General features: G+C 39.6%; 1 protein-coding gene across 1 annotated transcript in view; it reads left to right on the forward strand.

Annotated features, from left to right (window-relative positions):
• Positions 1-17,500, forward strand: part of LOC122984145 (collagen alpha-1(XII) chain-like) — a 19,530-nt gene that overhangs the window by 1,424 nt on the left and 606 nt on the right. Inside the window, exons 2-7 of the mRNA XM_044354473.1 lie at positions 5,001-5,033; positions 6,214-6,363; positions 10,329-10,445; positions 14,668-14,829; positions 15,147-15,278; positions 17,479-17,500. The exon at positions 17,479-17,500 is cut by the window's right edge and continues 28 nt beyond it. Coding sequence (XP_044210408.1) covers positions 5,001-5,033; positions 6,214-6,363; positions 10,329-10,445; positions 14,668-14,829; positions 15,147-15,278; positions 17,479-17,500 — 616 coding nt within the window. The remainder of the gene's footprint in view (positions 1-5,000; positions 5,034-6,213; positions 6,364-10,328; positions 10,446-14,667; positions 14,830-15,146; positions 15,279-17,478) is intronic.

Here is a 17,500-nt window from a genome sequence, read left to right on the forward strand (position 1 = left end):
CTGTGTTGCATTAACTCTATCTGAACCGGTCTGTTGCACTAAAACATAATTCTGGCTTATTTTCATATATTTGTCCATCATTTCTATCAGTAATAACAACATATTACTCAGCAAGTTAATATCTGAGATCTGTGAACACGGTGATGTCATTAAAATGACATCTGATAGGTCAGAAACACGAGCAGTCAGATGATCAGAGAGGAAACAACCGTAGTTTTCCTTTAACTGTGTATGAAGCGTCTGTTGAGCTTGTGTTCATGAGTTCATCTCATCTGCTGCTCTTCAAAGAAGAAGCAGAAAGTAGAAGCAGTGAGATAGTGAAGGATTGTCATTTTAATAGTGGCTATTCTGCCCAAAATGGAGAGTGGTAGGTTCATCCAGCGGCGGAGGTCATCATCTGTTGTTTTGAGTAGTGGAGTGAAGTTGAGTCTGAACAGCTCTGACATCCTCGGGGAAACATTAATACCTAAATACATGATGTGACTTGTGCATAAAGGGATAGTTGGTGTATGGGCTGCTACATCCCAGCTGTTACTATGTAACGGAAGGATTGAAGATTTGTTCCAGTTAATGGAGTAGTCAGAGATATTGGAGTATGATTCAATGAGCTTAATTGTTTCCTGTAGTGATGAGTGAGGCTTTTGTAGGAACAGCAATATATCATCCACATATAAACTGATCTTATGATGTATTTTGGGTATTTGGATTCCTTTTATGTAGATGTTCTGATGAATGGCTGCTGCTAAAGGTTCAAAAATGGTGAATTGAGAGGGAGAGAGTTGGCATCCTTACTGAGCTATTGTTGATTGATATGTTTATGATGATAAAATGACCTTCAGGATCTTTGATGGTGGTATTATGGACAAATGGGACTTTCTTGTTCATTAAAATACATACACCTTTTTGTTTTGTGTTGTAATGAGCCAAACATAAGTGACCAAACTGTGATGATTTTAATTTGTTACAGTCTGATTCTGAGAGGTGTGTTTCTTGTAATAAGCATATATCTGCTTGTAGTTTGGTGAAGTGATTCAATACTTTTATTGTTTTTGCCTGAGTGATGACATGTTGAAGAGATTATTATGAGAAACTGGACATTAATGCTGATATAGAAGTGTGTGTGTGTGTGTGTGTGTGTGTGTGTGTGTGTGTGTGTGTGTGTGTGTGTGTGTGTGTGTGTGTGTGTATGTGTGTGTGTCTGTGTGTGTGTGTGTGTGTCTGTGTGTGTGTGTGTGTATATGTGTGTGTGTATGTGTGTGTGTGTGTGTGTGTGTGTGTGTGTGTGTGTGTGTGTGTGTGTGTGTGTGTGTGTGTGTATGTGTGTGTGTATGTGTGTGTGTCTGTGTGTGTGTGTGTGTGTCTGTGTGTGTGTGTGTGAGAGTGTGAGTGTGTATGTGTGTGTCTGTGTGTGTGTGTGTGTGTGTCTGTTTGTGCGTGTGTGCGTGTGTGTGTGTGCGTGTGTGTGTGTATGTGTGTGTGTGTGTGTGTGTGTCTGTGTGTGTGTGTGTGTGTCTGTGTGTGTGTGTGTGAGAGTGTGAGTGTGTATGTGTGTGTCTGTGTGTGTGTGTGTGTGTGTCTGTTTGTGCGTGTGTGCGTGTGTGTGTGTGCGTGTGTGTGTGTATGTGTGTGTGTGTGTGTGCATGCGTGTGTATGTGTGTGTGAGTGTGTGTGTGTGTGTGTGTGTGTGTCTGTGTGTGTGTGTGTGTGTGTGTGTGTGTGAGTGTGTGTGTGTGTGTGTGTGTGTGTGTCTGTGTGTGTGTGTGTGTGTGTGTGTGTGTGTGTGTGTGTCTGTGTGTGTGTGTGTGTGTGTGTGTCTGTGTGTGTGTGTGTGTGTGTCTGTGTGTGTGTGTGTGTGTGTGTGTGTGTGTGTGTGTGTATGTGTGTGTCTGTGTGTGTGTGTGTGTGTGTCTGTTTGTGCGTGTGAGCGTGTGTGTGTGTGCGTGTGTGTGTGTATGTGTGTGTGTGTGTGTGCATGCGTGTGTATGTGTGTGTGAGTGTGTGTGTGTGTGTGTGTGTGTCTGTGTGTGTGTGTGTGTGTGTGTGTGTGTGTGTGTGTATGTGTGTGTGTGTGTGTGTGTGTGTGTGTGTTTCTGTGTGTGTCTGTGCGTGTGTGTCTGTGCGTGCGTGTGTGTATGTGTATGTGTGTGTGTGTGTGCGTGTGTGTTGTGTCTTTATCTCGGTACGACTGTCCATCAATACATAATTTGTCCACTGAGATTATTGCTTTTTTCCTTCCTTCATCCTGTTTTCAGATTTGAAATAGTTGTTTGTGTCTCTGTGGGATTTCTCTTGGATACTGGTCATTGAGTCTATAGTCCGTTACTTTTAGCTGCCTGCCTTGTCGTTGCACTATGTGAGAGATGTTCAATTTATGGAAATGTTCAATTTATGAGCTATATCTTTTCAAAAGAATGTGCTAATCAAAGCCTTGACGTGATGATTTAATCTACAGGGCCTCACTCTGGCCTCCAAGGTCTCATACAAGAGATGTTTTATGTTCATGGCGCCAGGATGGGAGATAAGATGGTAACCTTGGATGGGCAACAACAGCTGCCTGCATTATTTTCTAATGAGAGTTCATTCTGACATCAAGTGTCCCTGTTTCTCCCCTCCATGACAGCGTGACCTGAGCAACTCTATAAGAAGTGATTGTAGTTTTTACTAACATGGCCCTTAGGACACTCTGCCTTAAAATGACCTGTCTGACCACAAGAGTGACACACTAAGAGGCCTTTGTTTCTAGGCTCAAGTTTAGCTGAATTTGAGGGGAAGGAACTATGTCTTGTGTTTCTGGCTCTAAAGTCACTCCCACCAATAGGCTTACCCAAAGGTGTGGGTGGGCGGGACTTGACTGGGAGGCACTCTTTTGATGGACTGTGGGCAGCCAGGAAAGCTTCAGCCAATTCTGCTGCTTCTTTGGAGGTCTTTGGGTTCCGTTCTTTAATCCAGGTGCGAAGCTCAGGATTCAGGACTTTGAGGAACTGCTCCATGATAATGGTATCTCCAATTTGTTCCTTTGTCTTTTCTTTGGGAGCCATCCACTTGTCATACAAGTCCTTAAGGCAGACCTGCAGCTCTCTTGGTGTCTCCTCTTCTGTGTGACCTCAAACCATGAGGTCACACAGAGAGGGCCTACATGTAACCTGTGAGGCCTGACCACGAGGTGCGCCAAAAATGCTTCTTACAGACAATGGGAGTCCATTGCAAACTCCATTTCCAAGGATGCTTTGCGATTTTCACACCTCAGCAGGGAGCAGTCAACATACAGTCTCATTGGCGGAAACGCTCCTGCACAGAGGAGCGTCCTGATGACGCAGCCGTGACATCAGCGCCCCTTTAAAAACTGAACATGCCCTGAAGCACACGCCTTTCCCATGTCACTGAGCTAGGGGTAACTTCTGTTCCTCTGTGAGTCAGCTGACTAAAGGGGGTACCCCACGCACGTGTTTTCCCCTCATCGAAGACTCCCCTCGCCGGACGAGATGAGACTTCGCCCATGTTAACCCGAACACATTCCCGGATCCGAGAGAGACCGCTGCTGCAACCAGCGTCCTCAAATTCCCTCGAGACGGAAGAAACGCTTCTTCACCGAGTCGACTCTGCTGTTCTCTCTGCCACGCAGCTGAGAGCCAGCTGCTGTGCTTTTCGCCGACCGTGTGAGAATGGCCACCGTCTGCATCCGAGCCCAGGACAAAGCCGGACATAACGACGGACTACACACAAACCCTGCTCGCTTTCTGAAGCGACCAAGTAAGAGGCATAAGTCTGGGCAGAGGCAATGTTAATTGTGTGTTCTTATCAGCATCAGTTGCTGTTGTTTAGCATTTAGCTTTTAGCTTTATTGCTATTGTTTGTTGTGTTGTTGATGGACCGCCAAGTCCATTTTTCCTGCTTTACTCTGAGGAGTATTTTAAGTTTGCTGCCTGTTTAGTTGTGTTCACCACGCTAGACTGTTCTGTGTTTGTCCCGCTCGGGACTACCGCTGTGTTTGTGCCATCATGAGTCAGGAAGTAAATTGCTTTGTCGGTCAGAAACCAGACAACGTGCGTTACAGACTGCCGTCCATACACACACTATCTGTGGACAACGCTTCTCTTCCTCTCACGATCGCTTTCTCTCCTTCTTCCTTCTCTCTTCTGACTAACACACACACGCGCACACATACATTCCCCTGCATGTGTCCAACCCTGTACATAGCTGTTTGTGTTTTGTTTGGTAGGATTAGATTTTAGAATAGTTGTTTATTGAATGAAGCATTTGTTAACTTTGTTAATTTTGCTAAGTTTAATAAACACTGTTATATCTTTAAAGAGAAGTTCTTCTGTCATTATTGTGTGTAATATTGTGAAAAGTGGCTGATTGAAGGAGTCAGAGCTTGAATTCACCCTTCTTTGTTCATCCTTGAATGTTTATCTCTCAGATATTAACATTCTAGGTGAACTCCCATTTATGAGACTACCTGGTTTGGTTATTGGTCCCGGTTTCCGGGTGGTGCCCCGTATTCGTTAATTCATATTAATATTCTATTAATTGTCATAATTAGTTAATTATCCTTGATAATTCATAATTATTGCAAACAATCAACTGTGTTCCTCACAGATCCAACTGTTGGTGCCCGAATTATTGATTAAGGTTAACAATATCTTATTTTCATAATTCATAATTATGATAATTATGAATTATTGCTAATGACCAAACGCACTACTGCCCGTCCCAACAGTTTTCTAGTTGCTGAAGATTTAACCTGTTATTTCCACACACAAATTATACTTGTCTGTAGCATATTTGGTAAAACAAATGTAAAAATCAGATTCTGGTCCACATATGTTGTTTGTGGCTTTGCAGGTTAGTGGTAAACTGGTCACATGATTCCTGAGTGAGTTCAATAATCTGTGTGTTTTCACTGAGATGAGCTCTGAGCTGCTGGAAATCCTCACAGTGTTTGTTCAGTTCACAGCTCTGCACCAATATAAATACTGACTTTCTGATTTTCTCTGCAGGACTCCAGGCTGAAGATAAACACCAACCAACAGGTAAAAAGAGAGAATATATCTCATCTGGTCTGGGAACGCCTCTGATCCCCCAGGAGGAGCTGGAGGACGTTACCCGCACCTCCATCAGGACAATGAATCCACTTTGGTTTATGACCAAATACCCTCAAAGCTAATAACTAATAAAATATGCTAATGTTAGCATTGAAAAGTGAAAAATCCAGATTTTGGAAACTCACAAATCACAATTTTATGTCATCACTGTCCGCTGTAGAGTTGCACATCACTAGTTTTTGTGTCTATAATATCTATAAAATGCAACGCATGGCATTGTGGGATTGTTTGCAGAAAGTAGTGCCTTCATGCCATGAACACCACTTTTTTGTTCCATTGTGGAACATCTGAGGGCTCTACATGTTGGATAAGGAAGGAAAATACCTGATAACTGCTCCAATATGTTTTATTTGATTATAGATCTCCAGCAGCGTCTGTCTGTCACAGAATAAAACACAAATAGACAATTTAAATCTGTTAATTACTGAAAGAACAGAACTGATGTAAAGGAGCAATAAAAACAGCTGCAGCCTGCAGAATATTTAATGTTTAAATAAAATATTGCTTATTTAGTTTGTGACAGTCTGACGTTGTTTTCAGGCTCAGGATGATTTTATAGGAGACGCAGCTGTGTGACGTCATATTTTCCTGAGAGAGCTGAGACGAAGAAGAAAGGAGAAGCCTTTTGGCTCATGAAGAAAAATAATAAAGTTACAAGAGTGTTTTTATGATGGATTCATGATTCAGTAAATCTTATTTTATGAATAAATATGATCAGCTGCTGCTGGTGGCGTCATTCCTGCTCCACAGGTCGTTTTCTTGATCTGCTGTATTACAACAACAGCCTGACTGTTTACTGTCCCGTCAGATCAGCTGATTGATCGATAACCAATCATTAAACACATTGATCAAAGGAGTGTTTCCATCCACTGAAAAACGTCCACAGAGGATACACCTGTGGTTCCTCGCTCTAAGCTCCTCCAGGAGCCTCCTCGCTCCTCATCTCCTCTGAAGAGCGTTTAAGGGTTTCAGGTCACAGCTGGAGGAAGGAGGAGCAAGGACGCGAGAAAGCATAAATTAGCCAAATGAAAAGCACCCACAGCTTTAGTCTTGCTTCTATATTTGGTCTCTTGTGTATTGTATCCCACAATCCTCTGTTTTCCTCCAGGTTCTCAGTGTGAAAGCACAGCCAAGGCTGACATCGTGCTGATGGTCAGTGAATCCGGGAGAATCAGTCCTGAAGACCATGAAAACATGAAGTCCTTTCTAACTAAGATAGTCAGCTACTTCGACATCGGCCCTGACAAAGTCCAGATCGGTAATATTTTCACTACTTCTACTATTCACACTACTGCTCCTGGTACTATTACTACTACTGTGTGTAAAAAGTACTCAAAATACTAAAATCTTTACATCAAAATGTAAAAAAGCAGCAAAATAGGACATGATAACAAGAGTAGTCAGGGGTATGTCTGATGTGAGGATGAAAGGAGCAGACCAGTGGTTTTACATGTTTAAGTAAAATAACTGTTATCTGCATACAGCCTCCGTTACTGCCAGTTATTTCCCAAAACATGCAGACATATTTTAGCTTTGTAATAACTTACAGAAATGAAATGTTCAGGTGATACACCTACCTTCAAATTCAGTGCTTCACCCACCAAAACACACATTTATAACTCATGGTAATTATGATTCAGCTTATAAAACAATCTTTTATCTGGACAGTGTTTTCCATGGTGGAGATATACTGTACATTCCTTCTGTGTAGGTCTGTGTTGGATCAGTTAGCAGGACAGATGTTCTGACAACTTTGTCTCTCTACTAATACTCTGTTTTTATATGTTTCCAGATTAGCTGCCAGTGATAAAACTGGAAGCATTACAACGTTAAACTGTATTAAAAACTCACTTGAGTTCTGTGTGACAACATTTAGTTCACTGTAAGCAGTGCAGGTGGTGCCTGACTGACATGTTTTTATTGTAGGCAGGGGCGTCGCAGCCGTGGGTGTTACGGGTGTTGTGACACCCGCACTTTCACAGAAACATAATTCCATCCCTCCCACTTTTTCCTGAGGTAGTCATTGATGAAACAAAACTGAGGTTCCCATACATGAAAAATCTATTGGTCTAGTTAGATTAATTGAAGAGCCATCCAGCCAATCACAGCCGTTTGACCAACCCACCAGGTCAGGGAAGAGTAAACAGTTGAAGTCCAGTAAAGTTACGTTTGTGCATTCAGCAACGGTGCTTCTGTTACTCGCTGCTGGCTGTGATAACAGATCAGAGAATAACAGATCAGAGGTATGAAACAGATATTTAACTAGTTAGTAATGTAGAATTTTCTTTTGTAACTTTGTCTTGTTATGTGATGTGTCAGCTCAGCTAACATCATTGAACATAAATGAAATAGGCTAACTTATCCTAAATGTAAACCAGGTGGCAAATTTGGTTTTTAGTCACTTCTATTGTTGTTTTTAAATAGTCATAGACAAAGGTGAGCATTCATATTTAAGATGTGTAACATCTGTCTGTCTTATGGCAATGTGTTGCCTGCCTGAACTGACGCCTGCTGATACAAAACCTCCTGGACAACTTTTGGTATTTAATTTCCCAATTAAAGACAATCAAAGGTCCCCTTTGGATTCCTACTAAAACAGACACTTTTAAAAACAATTGAAGACAGTTTAGGTTGTACTCGTCCATGGACTCAGAAATGACTCTTTACTGATACTGATTTGTTACCAGGGTTCAATTTGTTATGCATCTATAACCATATCCATTTCATTTTAATGGAAGTGTAAGTTTCCTTTCATTTCATGTCTATAAGGTATGTAAGGAAGTAGGATAAAGATGCTCTGTGATTATCTTAAGTATAATAAGGATAACTATGCTCCAGTACAGCAATTCATACAAATAACTGGATGTAAGTAGTAAACTGCTATGAGACCCTAAATAAATTCTGCTGAGTTGTTACACTCATATGGTCTCAGTAATTATTTGATGGTAAGCTGAAGCAGTGGTTACAACTACAGTAGTAGAAGTTGTTTAAATGTGTGGCATTCATTTTGATTTGGCATGTTGAGACTGGAACAGGGCTCGAAGGCGGCAGGTTGCTGTGCTCATGTCCCACCTCTAGAACCCCCACACTTTCAAAATCGCTGCTCCAACCCTGATTGTAGGTGTCTGTGCTCGCTGCTGACCGTTCAGTAGCATCAACCTGCATACTAGACTCAACTCAACCCGACTGCTGACTACAAACTAAACTTTCTGCACTAAAATAACTACAAATAACTTTGTTGGCCAGATGAAACTACTCAAAGTTACAAAAACAAAAGAATGTTAGAACTGAAGTTGGCTTCTCATTAAAGTTAAACTCTTCTGCACAAACTGGACAAAAAGAAATAAAACGTTTGTTTAAAAGTTGAAGTTTATCCTAAGAGATGTGCACCGGCTTAAAAAGGTCCGACGAGGAACAACAAGGAGACGCTGCAGACGTCTTTCTGAGGACAACAGAAAGACAGAAAAAGCTTTAAAAAGAGCAAAGACAAACGGTGTCATCTGGTTGTGTCTGTTTGGGGAAGTTTTGGGATGAAGAATCGATTTTCACGCTGAAACTGAAGATCTGAAGACCTAAGATTGATTCAAACCCACTTTGAGGATTAATTTAAAGTTGAATTAATCACAAACTTCATTATTACCCAAAGACCTGAATGACTTGATAACACATATCACACATTCAACACATTACTCCAACATTCAGAGACAACACACATGTGCAATATAAATCAATCATTTCAATTCCTGGAATAAACAATACTTAATGTAGTTACACAATATAAATACAGATGCAGTCATCACTGTCTATGTTACCTATTAACATAATACTCACTACTTTTAACTATCAAAATTAATTCTTCATACAAAAGGTTAAACATCCATTAGTTCAGCTTCAATAAAACACACATTTATTTAAACAAACCTACTTTTTAATGTTAACAAAACTCTATTTTATGACCACTGAATATTAATTCCTCACTTATCAAATATATAAATGTCTAATACTTAGTAAATATGAGGTTAGAACAGCACAATAAAATAACTGCAGATACATAAACATACATACTGTTTGTTGTTCAAAAGTTCTACCTCTACTGACCACTGGAGGGTCGTATGATCACACTGTAATTTACAACATTTAACCTATAAATGAATAACTAAGTCAATTAATATCACACAGACTTCAGGGTTAGACTATAATATTGTGAAGCATCTCCAGATCAACAGTTTCCTGCTTACAAAATGATCATATCTTTACTTCACAGTTATTACAAACTTTGGCTTAAACACACTGGATATAATGAACTCAAATTGAGGAATGCAGCATAATTGATGGTTTTGTTCTGGCAAGTGTCCTTATCTTGAGATAGCAGCAGGTTGAGAAGGACAGACAGACGCTTCTTCATCAACTGTGTGTAATGTCTTTACTTAAAGTCCTTTTCAAGGAAGATTCCTCTTGATGTTTCCTTGAATTTGGGTGAATCCATGAAGAAATGAATATTCCAAAGAGTGTTGTAAATCCGGATCTCAAGAGTTCAGAGAGAGACCCAGTTTGAGTCTGCAGGGTGTCAGTTAATACAAAAAACAACAAAACAAACAAACAAAAACTTTCTTCTATGCACTCAATGCATTGCCTTGGTGCACTGCCTGTTGGCATCGACGTCCTATAGGACTCAAACTTAAGCTTTATGGCACAGATCCTTGCTTGTGTTGTATCAGTCTCAGATGTACGTCGCTTTGGATAAAAGCGTCTGCTAAATGAAAAATGTCATGTAATGTAGTTACACATCTTTACCTGGGAGGTGTAAAAGTCAGTTTATCTTGAGGGAAGTTCAAAAACAAAGTTGTCCATTTCCTGACACTCCTTATTTAAGAGGTTAGAAGTCAGTTTACCTTGAAAGGTTCCTGCCAGTAACACAAAGTCTTCTACATTCCTGAGGAGATAGCAAAGAGGACCATCTTGGACCCCTACGAGTCCTTTGGTCCCTCTATATGCAGATTAGTACAGGCATGAGTGTGTGTGAGACATGTGACATGTGTAGATGAGTGTTGGGGTGATGATGACAACAAGATAATAACCACAATAATAGTAATAAACCAATGCATCTGTTCAAGAACACTCAGTGCAACTATTATTCTCATTCTCATTATTATCATTGTTATTCTCATTATCATTTAAAAACAAAGGCTGAGTCAGTTTTACACATTTCTGTGTTTCCTGCAGGTCTGGTTCAGAACAGTGAAAACCCAGAGATTGAATGGCAGCTGAACACCCACCAGACCAAACAATCCCTGCTGGAGGCCATAAACCACCTGCCACAGAGAAGAGGAGACTCCTCAGGTGATTTAACAGCAGGCTGTCTGATCCACACCAGCTTTACACTGTGAGGGACTGAGGCAGAGACTCTGATTAGATCCAAATATATTTACTTTCTGTATTTAGGTCTGTCAGCGGTGGAAAGAGAAGCTGTTAGTGATCCGTATTTTATATCTTAAAGTATTTATAGTAGAATTTATTGTATATATTGAATATATATTTGTGAATGAAATTCACTCCCCTGACAGATCAAGAAAACTGTGTATCTGCTAACAAATAACATCTTCAGAACATTCTTCAGATAAAGTTACTAAACAGTATATTCATTCATACTGATTCCAGAAATAGTAGGTTTACAATAAAAATGAGATGAATGATGATGGTAATTAGTATTATTGTTGCTGTCATAATATTAAAGGAAAATTAATATTATTTGAACCTGATGTATTTCCTATAAATGTGGCCGTTGTGTCTCTATGTGTCAGGTTAACTTTGTTCTCTCAGCTGTTATAGAGATTCTGGTGATTCACAAACAGATGTTTATCACACACACAAAGATTTTTACATGAATCATTTCAAAAGTTTGTTTGTGAGTCTGAATGAAAGTAAACACAGAAACTAGCCGCCTGTAGCAGCATTATGGCTAACTGCATAGAGATCTATACTCAGGCAGCTTGCCCATGTATACCTGGCTGCTTCCTGCAGAGCGGGGCGGGGTTAATGTTTATTATACAACACGTGGACCAAGCAATCTGATTGGTCAACTAGACATTTAAAATGCGCTCAAATCAGCATGACAGCACACCTAGCCGTGCTCAAATGAAAAGCCTCATCACTAAGAATATTACTCCGCCATTCATTACGCCGGGGACACACTGGATGCGTCAACCTCAGCAGTGCGTGTGCGTCGCTGAACTGCTGCGTCTCGCACGCTTGCAGCGTCCACACAGGAAGGAGATTCGAGGTCTCGCCTATTTTCTCCGCGTGACGCGTGCGGTTCTCAGCAGAAATAGACAGGGAACACGATAGAAAGATAGGGCTGCCAGTGGCAGAAGCGCCGCAGCAGACACGCTTCCTGTGTGGACGCTGCAAGCGTGCGAGACGCAGCAGTTCAGCGACGCACACGCACTGCTCACGCCAGCGCCTCGTTCCTGACCGCATCACTGTCGCGCCAACAATGACAGTAAAGCACCCTCGAGTGTAATATTGTTTAAATCCGAACCCACTGTGATTTGATTGGTTTGAGTGTGGAATGTGGGCGGGGTTAAAGAGCACAGTCAATTCATAAATGGAAAGGACCTACCGGTATACGTTACTCAGGCTAATGTCATGAGGGGAACTGCTCCTCTGTAAACTCTCTGTTTCATATTTGAAACATAATGATCACTTTGAAGCATGAGTTGACCAGTTAAACATCCATAATATTCACCTCATAAAATGAGCAAGGTGTTGCTGCTCGTCTTCATGTGGTTCCAGTGATTTTTATCGCTTTGTGGCAGCAACGTAGGCTCGTTGTTACAAGACTATCGACAGTGGTGGAATATAACTAAAGTACATTTACTCAAGTACTGTACTCAAGTACATACTTTACTGGAGTATTTCTATTTTATACAACTTTATACTTCTTCTCCACTACAAGACAGCTATAGTTACTTCTTAGTTAAAAATTACTTCTCAGGTTACAATTTTTCAAACTCTTCCTGTCCAGTGAAAACTATGTATCTCCAAATTCTGTGATTCTGAATGTTTGTGATAAACTGAAGGATTAAGTGATCCTTTATGAGTTGAGAAAATTCTGATTCTACTTCTTAAGCTAAATAAAATATTATTTCATAGTGGTAGTTTATTAAATAGTTTATTGTACTCTTGGATTAGCTGGAAAATGCATTGTCACAAAGCAGAAAACAGGCTGTTTTTCTGAGCTCATGAAAAGTTGACTTTTTAGAGATACGTGGTTCTCACGGGACAGAGACGCTACAAACATATGATGATCTTATAGAATATGATGCATCGCTGTAGATGAAACTACCCAACACTATATAAAGTAGATAAAAAGATCACCTTAAACATCTACAACAGTAAAATGCAACACACACATGAATGCAGCAGTAATATTAAAAACATCATATATAGTAAAACACTGACAGGGACAATTGTTCTGCAGAATGAATACTTTTATTGTTCATACTTTAAGTAAATTTAGCTGCTAACATTTACATACTTTTACTAAAGTAAGGTTTTATTTATTTTATGATGGGGTTGGGTAGTAGTCCTGGGTAAAGAAAGGTTCCTGGTCTTGACTTGAAGAGATGGGAGGATGCGTATGTCAGTGATCAGTGAAGTGAGTTCCACAGTTCGGTGGCATAGAAGAGGGGGGCAGTTATGGAGGACATGAGTTATGATCATCAGATCTGTGCAGGCAGCAAGTAGAGGTGTGAACCAGTTGTAGACGTTTGTCTGGTGAGGGTCTTGCACAGGTGGAAGAAAGATCTTGACCGTCTTGTTGACTCAGAGGTTGCAGGATAGTGATGAAGGAGAGACAGCGGTGTTATCGACAGTCAGAGATGGTACCATGTTTCTATAGGTTTGTAAAAGGAACTATTTACATTTACAAGTGTGTAAATCAATGGAGAGGTGCGCTGTAGCCCTGCGGCCCTGCTGGGCTCACACGGAAGCAGGTGGCTGTGGTCCTTCCATGGAGGGACGCTGTCCATCAACATGTTTAAGTAGCTGTAACTGGTTCACAACACTGACTTCACAGTAGCAGCAGTGAAAATGTGCCGTTGTGCGACATGACTGCACACACTTCACAATGATGAAATGTGAAAGTGAACAGAAGTGTCAACTTTTCTAAATAACTTCATTTGAACAATATCAAACCATTTTCTAATACATCCAAACTGATATCAGCAGTTACAAAACAAAGCTTTGCTATAAACTACATGAGATGGTTGCTTATGTCAACATTAATTAATGATGAATTAATTCACTCTGCACAGTTAGATATGTAAACAGTGTTTATTTCTCTACATAACAAGACAGAAAAATCAACATCATGACTTATAATAATAAAAAACAAATGAAGTCATTCATTCTGAAAAACCTGAGTGACATCATTCTGCTTCAAAGATATTACAATGAAACATTCAGCTATGTATCAAATATTATTGAAAATGACTGCAGCTTATTTTTTACCCATGTTGTGCATTAAAAGGTTTTTAATATGTTGTGCATCAAACACATTGCATCTCATTGATAGATTAAATAAATGTGTAAATCACGTTGTGCCCATGTGTCAGGTGTTCCTCTGCTCATCATTCTAAAACTAACAATATACAAATACATATTACAAAATGATTGACAGCTGGACTGAACTGACCTCTATATTTTAGATCACTAGCAGGATGTTTCAAATGATGTACACAAACCGTTCTGTGATTGGAACATCTGCTGTTGCCATGAGAAACGCTCGATGTTTACAAACAAAGGTAACCAGTTAACAGGAAAACCAGTTGATTTGTAACACTGGATACAGATCTCTATGCAGTTCACCATAATGCTGCTACAGACGGACAGTTTCTGTGTTTACTATCATTCAGACTCACTTCATGTGAGAATCCTGTTTATTTGGGAAGCTGTAGGAGTCTCAGCAGCTCACCCTGATCATCATTGATTTGTGTGATAAACGTCTGTTTGTGAATCACCAGAATCTCTAGAACAGCTGAGAGAACAGAGTTAACCTGACACATAGAGACACAATGCTCACATTTATAGCAAATACATCAGCTTCAAATAAACCAGAATTTTACTTTATAATAATGTTATTGTAAAAATCTTATGATCATTAATATTGTGATATAATATTATTGGTATAATGTTACATATCAAAGACTGCTGATGCTGTTATAGTCATTATAATAATTATAATAATACAATAACAGCATTAAAAATCATAATGATGTGAGCGTCTCACAATAGAGTTTGAAACTCTGTGATTGGATGTTTCTGACTGAAATGCATCTTGGGAGTCGTAGTTAACTTCTCTCTTTCAGTTTTTATGTCTACAGGCTTCTAGCTTTGACTTTTTTATCAAAGAACCAGATATTTTATTACACAGTTGTTGAAGTGAGGAACTGTCAGTCACCTCACAGTCTATGAGCAAAGTAATGGGACTTTATATCTGGAACAAGGGACACATGAAAGAAAGTCTCTGTACCTTTTAAAACCTCTTTATTCTGTCATACAGGAGATCATCTGGGCTACACCCTAGATAGGCTCTTTAAACCCACAGCAGGAATGCGTGCAGACTCCCAAAGAATTGCTGTCTTGATTACTGATGGAGAGTCCTCCAGCTTAGACAGAGCCTCGCAGCTCCTGAGAGACATCAGCATTGAGATCTACATTATTGGTGATTGATTTTCTCTCTGCAACTCTGAAACTACATTATTTTATAATGAAAGAATAACATGACATTAACATGAATTAAACATGATATTTTATCACAATGAAAATGTTAGCTAGCAAGACTCTTAAGATGTCTGTATGAATACATTTATATTTTATATCAGTTAATGTCTGACATTATTAAATCAAGTTTTTTAATCGTGGGCTGAAATGAATTAAACCACTTTGCTGCTCAATAGGAGGAAAGTCAAACTAAAAATGTGGTATGCTTTAGCAGTGAAATAAAGTTCATATGATTTTAACACTACATTTTTCTCTCAGCTGTAAACAAAGGTCGGCTGATTATCACCGCCTCAGATCCCGAAGAAACTCACATGTTCAGAGTCAGCGACTCCTCGTTCCTCCTGGACATCGTTGACAACGTCACCATCAACCTCTGTAACAGTGCCGTAGGTAGGCAAAGAGTCTGTTATCATCAAACAGCAATACATGTTAACACCACACTGATCCACTGCTGTCAGAATCAATCTTAAGATATCAAGTTTTAAAAGCTGTTAAACATCACTTAAATGTTGGATTCTTACAGTTAGATATAAAGTTATTCTATTGCTTTTAATCTATTGCAAAAGAAAATGAGAATATTGTCAGACTCAGACAGTGGCGTTTTTATTATTTATTATTTATTATAGATAGGCTACATACCAGGAAAACTACAGTACTTGCTCTTGCTACTGATGTGTTTTTTTAACATGCATGGCTCCACAAAACACTTTTAACAACAAAGTGGCTTCTAGCAGGTCTTGTACTCATATACAGAGGAAGAGAGAGAGAAAGTATGGGGCTTTTTCCCTATCTTTATTCAAGAGCGTTTATCAATTTGAGAGCATAATTTATTGATTTCATGTTCAAATGTTGTAATTTGTCCCTCAAAACCCTGCCCTCGCACTCTAATAGCCTCTGCTTGCGCTTAGATTTGCTCTGTTTCTGCTCAAACTGTGTGCTTGCACTCAAATATAATGTTGTTTGCAGAGATTTGCTGCTCCAGCTTCAGCTCTTCTCTTCACACTCAGGCTGCTTCTGCGCGCTCGTGGAACTTCTGCTCTCAGATTTCTCCTCTGTAGGTTGACTATGTGAATAAAATCACCTGAACATGTTTCAGCTTCTGTAAGACACAAACACAAAAGCGTTGTACTGTATTATATTGAATTTAATGACATTACTATCACGGCAAGCATTACTATCAGCTTGTAAAAACTGCAAGGTAACGTTACCGCTTTGCTCTTTCAGCTCTTTCTGCACAGCGTTAGCTTGGACGTGAAGTCCGGTAGCTAACAAATGATTATCAAGCTAACAGTCCAACAGCATCTTTCTTTTGTTCAGTTATCGCTACATTTGACATGAGCCACAAACCAGACGGCTCTGTGCCAATAAACATATTCAGATTATTACTCACCGTATGTTTACTGTAAGGTAGGTCAGCAGGGAGCAGATCGGGTGTGTTCCCTCATCTCACCAGCGTACACCTGTAGGGTGGGCGGGCAGAGAGCCTTTTCCATTTCTTTATAGAAAACACTCCGTTGGCATGAGGGAGCCCCTGAGGATTGACTCACTGTCACTGTCTCAGAGCGTGGGAATCCCCTTTAACTGCGGTACCATTTTTTACTTTGATTTTCGGTGTGATTTTGCATCCAGCCCTCAGTGGATTGACGATTCTGGTTTCCACTGACTGTTACGTCATTTTGTTCTCAACAAATTAAACAATGTACATCAGTAAAGAAGATCAAGATCTGATGTGTGATTTAAGTGTTCCCTTAATTTTTTTGAGCAGTGTGTATATATATACATATATACATATATGTATATATATACATATATTATATATATATACATATATGTATATATATACATATATGTATATATATATAATATATGTATGAGGCCTGTCTTTTGAAAGATGAAAATGAGCCATAATCATATAAAAACTTTTATATAGTAACGCTACACCACCTCCATGACCAGTTATTCTGGGCTGAAGAAGGAGTAACCTGCTGGTGAGCAATCAACAAGTCGGACATTGTCACCATCAGACAGCCAAATGTCAGTTATCAGAAAAAAGTCAAGACTATTAGAAACAATGAGGTCATTACAAATAAAAGATTTGCAGAATAATGACCTGACATTGTGTAAAACAAAGCTAATGTGTCCTGATTGATTAACAGCAGCCACCAGAGGCAGCAGTGAATGTAGGAAAGATTATTCCTGTTGACAGATTGATGAGGGAGGTATGTGGTCTATTGTTGGTAACTACTGGGATCCTTAATACAGAGAGAGGATTAAGAGCTAAATCTGTGGATAGTCAGTCAGTAGGTGAGACACTTATGTGTGAGATGAACTGTGTTTCTAGTAGACTTGTGTCTGTTCTATTGAGATGTCAGTTATCAGTTTTGAAGAGATCTCTCCTTGTCCAGAATGAGTCAAATAACTGGTGAAGCCATAACCAGATGAATGAAAATGAAATATATTCTGTAAATTAAGACTTGAGTCAGGGTATGAATGTGTTCTCTTTATGAGTTGTTACTTTCAAATTCAGATTTATTTTAATGAATGTTGCAGTTAAATATTCACAAAAGTAATGATGGTTCTCTCTCTCCAGACTCTGTCAGGCTGGTGAATGG

This window comes from Thunnus albacares, chromosome 6 (genome assembly GCF_914725855.1).
Source record: "Thunnus albacares chromosome 6, fThuAlb1.1, whole genome shotgun sequence".
NCBI lineage: Eukaryota > Metazoa > Chordata > Actinopteri > Scombriformes > Scombridae > Thunnus > Thunnus albacares.